At 27.9% G+C, this 4,469-nt stretch overlaps 1 protein-coding gene across 1 annotated transcript; it reads left to right on the top strand.

Moving 5' to 3' along the window:
- The first annotated feature begins 647 nt into the window (after positions 1-647).
- LOC129605933 (GDP-Man:Man(3)GlcNAc(2)-PP-Dol alpha-1,2-mannosyltransferase) lies at positions 648-2,599 on the top strand. The gene is made up of 4 exons (XM_055515962.1): positions 648-782; positions 838-1,042; positions 1,100-1,558; positions 1,612-2,599. The coding sequence occupies exons 1-4, from the start codon at positions 763-765 to the stop codon at positions 2,374-2,376; spliced, it is 1,449 nt and encodes a 482-aa protein (XP_055371937.1). The 5' UTR covers positions 648-762; the 3' UTR covers positions 2,377-2,599.
- Positions 2,600-4,469: the final 1,870 nt, after the last annotated feature.

Here is a 4,469-nt window from a genome sequence, read left to right as displayed (position 1 = left end):
ATGTGAGTAAAAAAACGAGGTACACTATCAGGCTGTTAAAATCAAATAATTGCAAACTTAAATTCTAAATTAAAATCTAATACAATATTTTAATTTGGTCATTATTTTATATAAATAACTTTTTTATACATTTTCCTAGAAGTAGTGAGAAGAAAGTGGATTGGAATTATTAATAAAGAAGTTTGCATTACAAATATTTTACCAAAATTTATATTTTTATAATTCACGAAATAAATTTATTCAAAATGAAAAAAAATAATGAGTTTTGTTTAAATTTGACTTTTTTTTACAGATTAAATATCTGATGAAAAAATATTTTGAAATATTTTTTACTTTTTACTTTAAAAAAATTAACTTATCCTTACAAATTACACATATTGTATAGTAGAGGCCAGATAAGAAAATAAAATAAATACGCTCCTATTACGATTTTGACAATACTCGGAGCAAAGAAATTAACAACTAGAAAAAATTTGTCTCATTGTTTTTTTAAGATGCTCCTTCCTTTAGTGGTTCTAATTCGTTGGTAATTTTGCTAGAGGGTACCCTACCAGGAATCTAAATATTTTCTAGTAAAGACATCCCTGTTGAATTCAATTGCCATTCGATATGTAAACAAATTTGACGTTTATATTCTATTACGAGATGATGTGTACGTTTTAAAGGGATTATTTTGATATAAAACATAATTAAAACTAAAATTTTTTGTACATTTAACGGATTGGGCTTGCGTTGATTATTAAAACAAAGTTAATTTTTATAATGGAGTTATTATATAAATTGTTAGTGAGATATTCATTTAGTTTCAAACTTTAATTATAAATATTGATTTTTCAGGATTTATTTTATTGCGCTTGGTTTTGTTTTAGCAGTATTCTTGTTTTTCCTGGTGTTATATACTTTGAGAAAATGGATTTTAAGGAAAAAGACGAAAATGCGTAAAGGTAATCCCCACTATGTGAACGTGGGGATATTTCATCCATACTGTAATGCTGGTGGCGGTGGCGAAAGAGTTCTGTGGTGTGCAGTGAGAGCTCTTCAGGTAAAAAAGATAAATTATTGATGGACAAATTTCATTTATATTAATTTTTATGTCTAGGAGAAATATGACAATGTTAAAATAATAATATATACCGGAGACGGAGACGCGTCCCCAAATACAATTCTTAATAAAGCTAAAAACGTTTTTAATGTATCTGTAGATGAAGATGATACTTCGTTTATTTATCTTAAAAAGCGACATTGGGTTGAGCCGCAAATGTATCCATATTTTACTATCTTAGGACAAAGTATTGGTTCTATGATTTTAGGTCTCGAAGCTTTATGTAAATTTCCGCCAGATGTTTATTTAGATACAATGGGTTATGCTTTTACGTTACCTTTATTTAGATTCTTGGCTCAATGCAAAACTGGTTGCTATATACATTACCCTACAATAAGTACGGATATGTTAAGGAGGGTACAATGTAGGGTCTACGCTCATAACAATCAAAATTACGTCGTCAAAAATCCATTTTTAACATGGTTGAAATTAATGTATTACAAAACTTTTGCTAAGGTAAACAGATATGCGAGTAATTTTTTAAATTCATTTTGTTTTCAAATTTTTAGTTGTACGCATATGTCGGATGTTGTGCGCAAACAATTATGGTGAATTCAACATGGACAGAAAATCATATTATAAACCTGTTTGAAGCTACATTTAAGACTCACAGGGTGTATCCACCTTGTGAAGTTAATCATCTTAAGAAATTACAATATACTGGTAATGATAACGAAAAAATTGTTATAATGTCACTTGGTCAATTTCGACCAGAAAAAGATCATCCGTTACAATTACAAGCTATGTACGAATTGCGTACACTTTTAGTGAAAGATGAGGAATTGTGGAGTAAATTAAAACTGGTTATAGTTGGGTCATGTCGAAATCAAGAGGATTATGTGCGTTTAAAAAATATGCAAGATTTAAGTAAACATTTGTCACTAGAAAACTCCGTCGAATTTAAAGTAAATATTTCTTATCAAGAATTAATACAAAACTTCCAAACTGCAAAAATAGGTTTGCATACTATGTGGAATGAACATTTTGGAATTAATGTTGTCGAATTAATGGCTGCTGGATTAATAACTGTAGCAAATCGGTCCGGTGGTCCTCTCATGGATATAATCGAAACATCAGAAGGTTGTCAAACAGGATTTTTGGCTGTAGATGCTTTTGAATACGCAAATTGCATACTGACAATATTATACAATACTAAAGAGCAAAATGACTCTATAAGAAATGCTGCACGATCATCAGTTGACCGATTTTCGGAAAAAGAATTTGAAATTAATTTTTTGAGAGCAGTAGGTCCTTTATTTAAATTAGATTGCTAGTTGAAAAAACTTGATTTTGCCTGTTGTATTGTACATTTGTTTGCAAAAGCAATTTTGAAATGTACTAATCTAGAAATATAAGAACAAAAATAAAATTAGGGGGTTCGAACTACCAAATATTAAAAATTAATGTAATTATTAGGCTTATTAATGTTAGATAGTGTTTGTAATATTTAGTTACAATATGAAATACACATTTTTATGTTAATGTTGATACAAAGACAGTAAATATGTATTTATTTCAATTATAGAAAAAGTGAAATTCTATTTCACATAGTACCTTGGTTTGTGTGTTATAATATCTACTGTTTCTTACTACATAAAGAAAAACTTTCAAGTTTCACATGCGGACCTCAGTCGACCTTAAGTTGGTTATTCGCAAACTACATTAAGTTTTATTTTTAAAAGGCTCATTTCGTCCTTAAGAGTTCTCGTTTCTAATATAAAAACCTCCAATATACATACATATGTATGTACCTATCTGCTTTTGAATAATTTTTTCATTAAGTTTTCTTAGTTGTGAAAATTCTAAGATTGTCATGTTTTTTTAATTTTCAATTTAAAATTAAAGATTTTACTCAATAATTAAAATAAAAATAAAACCTCAAATTAAAAGATTCTATTTTTCAAGCTTACTGAAATATAAATTTTTTATTAAAGCATTAACAAAATTAAAAGAAACTTATTCTAATAAATCCGACTTTATTTTTTTTTTAGTACAAAATATTTTCCGCTGCAATAAAATCAAAACTGAATTGTTGGCGTATATCTTAAAAATATTACCATGCAGTTGTAGCTATAACATAAAACAAACTGCATCAATATGCGGTTTGTAGTTATTAACAATCTGCAAATAGCTATGTACGAATTGTCATGAACATTATCAAACACATTTACATGTCGAACAAAGGTACATACTTAGTACATATTAAATTAAAACTGAATTATCAAAAACGGAGAATGATCATTATTTCAAAACGTACATATAAGCATATAGCCCTTCAAACTCTATCTGCACTCCTGCTATTTAAAATAAACGTACATCATCTATTCATAACTCGCAATTAATTTGAAATACAAAAACATCAATGAACCACAAAGCAAAATTCAAAACAACCATTGTTTCTGCGACAGGTTTTTGAATTTAGAGAAGAAAAAATGTTTCGTACACGAAATTAGTTGAAATCTTAGATTAGTTATAGTTATTGATAGAACAAATAGTGAATTTGCTTTTTCTTACTCGAGACACAAATCGTTTTCTAAACAAAAATTTAATAATGATTAAAAAGTCTATAGCGCTGCAGTCAACTATTTACAGAGTCATCTGTGTAATTCATAGAAAATAGCAAATTGCATTTTTGATATGAACGTATATGATGATAATTTATTTATATGACGGATTGAGTATTTGACTTCAAATTTCAATCTGCGTATAATACCGTTCAGATTAAAATAATATTAAAAAATTGAAATTGGCTAGAGTTTGACATTAATCAATGAATATAAAATAAGCATTACTATATCGATTTGTCATTTTCAACCTTTCAATCCGCAATATGCAAATGCAATCGAAATTTGAAAATTTTAAGTCAAGTGGCGTCAAAATCTGTTTGAAATTAGTTTCAAGCTGCATATAACCGTAATGAATGTATTAGATAGTGCTCTTAATTGGTAAATTCAACTCTAATTTTTTTGTTTCAGAAGTAAAACCTAATCTGGAAACTTAATCTATGGTTTTCAGGTTCTTATATATGTATGTACTTCACAACGAGTTGACGATTTGGCATTTAAAATGCTGAAGCAAAAATATATACATACTAGTCGTGTGTGCTTGCATTGCAAGTATTATGTATATCTGTAGCTTTGAAATTGTGTTCTATTCTGTGTGTGAGATATTTTAAGTTTACTTTTTTTCTTCAAACACACACTCGTCATATATGTATGTACATACAGATATGTTTTTTTCTTAATATTTTATAAGATAAAACTTAAAATAAGAAAAACGAAAAAGCACATAATTAAATAAATAATTAGTTCCTTTGAGATCTAACATCTTTTGAGTAACTATACATTTCGTAACGACTACAACTATC

Source organism: Condylostylus longicornis, unplaced genomic scaffold, assembly GCF_029603195.1.
Source record: "Condylostylus longicornis isolate FDR11 unplaced genomic scaffold, ASM2960319v2 ptg000016l, whole genome shotgun sequence".
Lineage (NCBI taxonomy): Eukaryota > Metazoa > Arthropoda > Insecta > Diptera > Dolichopodidae > Condylostylus > Condylostylus longicornis.
Note: the sequence above shows the minus strand (reverse complement) of the source record. Positions and strands in the feature narration are given on the sequence as shown.

Bases quoted from the DNA above. Each gene is read 5' to 3' on its own strand.
- LOC129605933 (XM_055515962.1), top strand. From the start codon at position 763: ATGGAGTTATTATATAAATT. The intron at 1,043-1,099 runs GTAAAAAAGATA...TTTTATGTCTAG, and splicing joins GTGCAGTGAGAGCTCTTCAG to GAGAAATATGACAATGTTAA. The intron at 1,559-1,611 runs GTAAACAGATAT...TCAAATTTTTAG, and splicing joins ATTACAAAACTTTTGCTAAG to TTGTACGCATATGTCGGATG.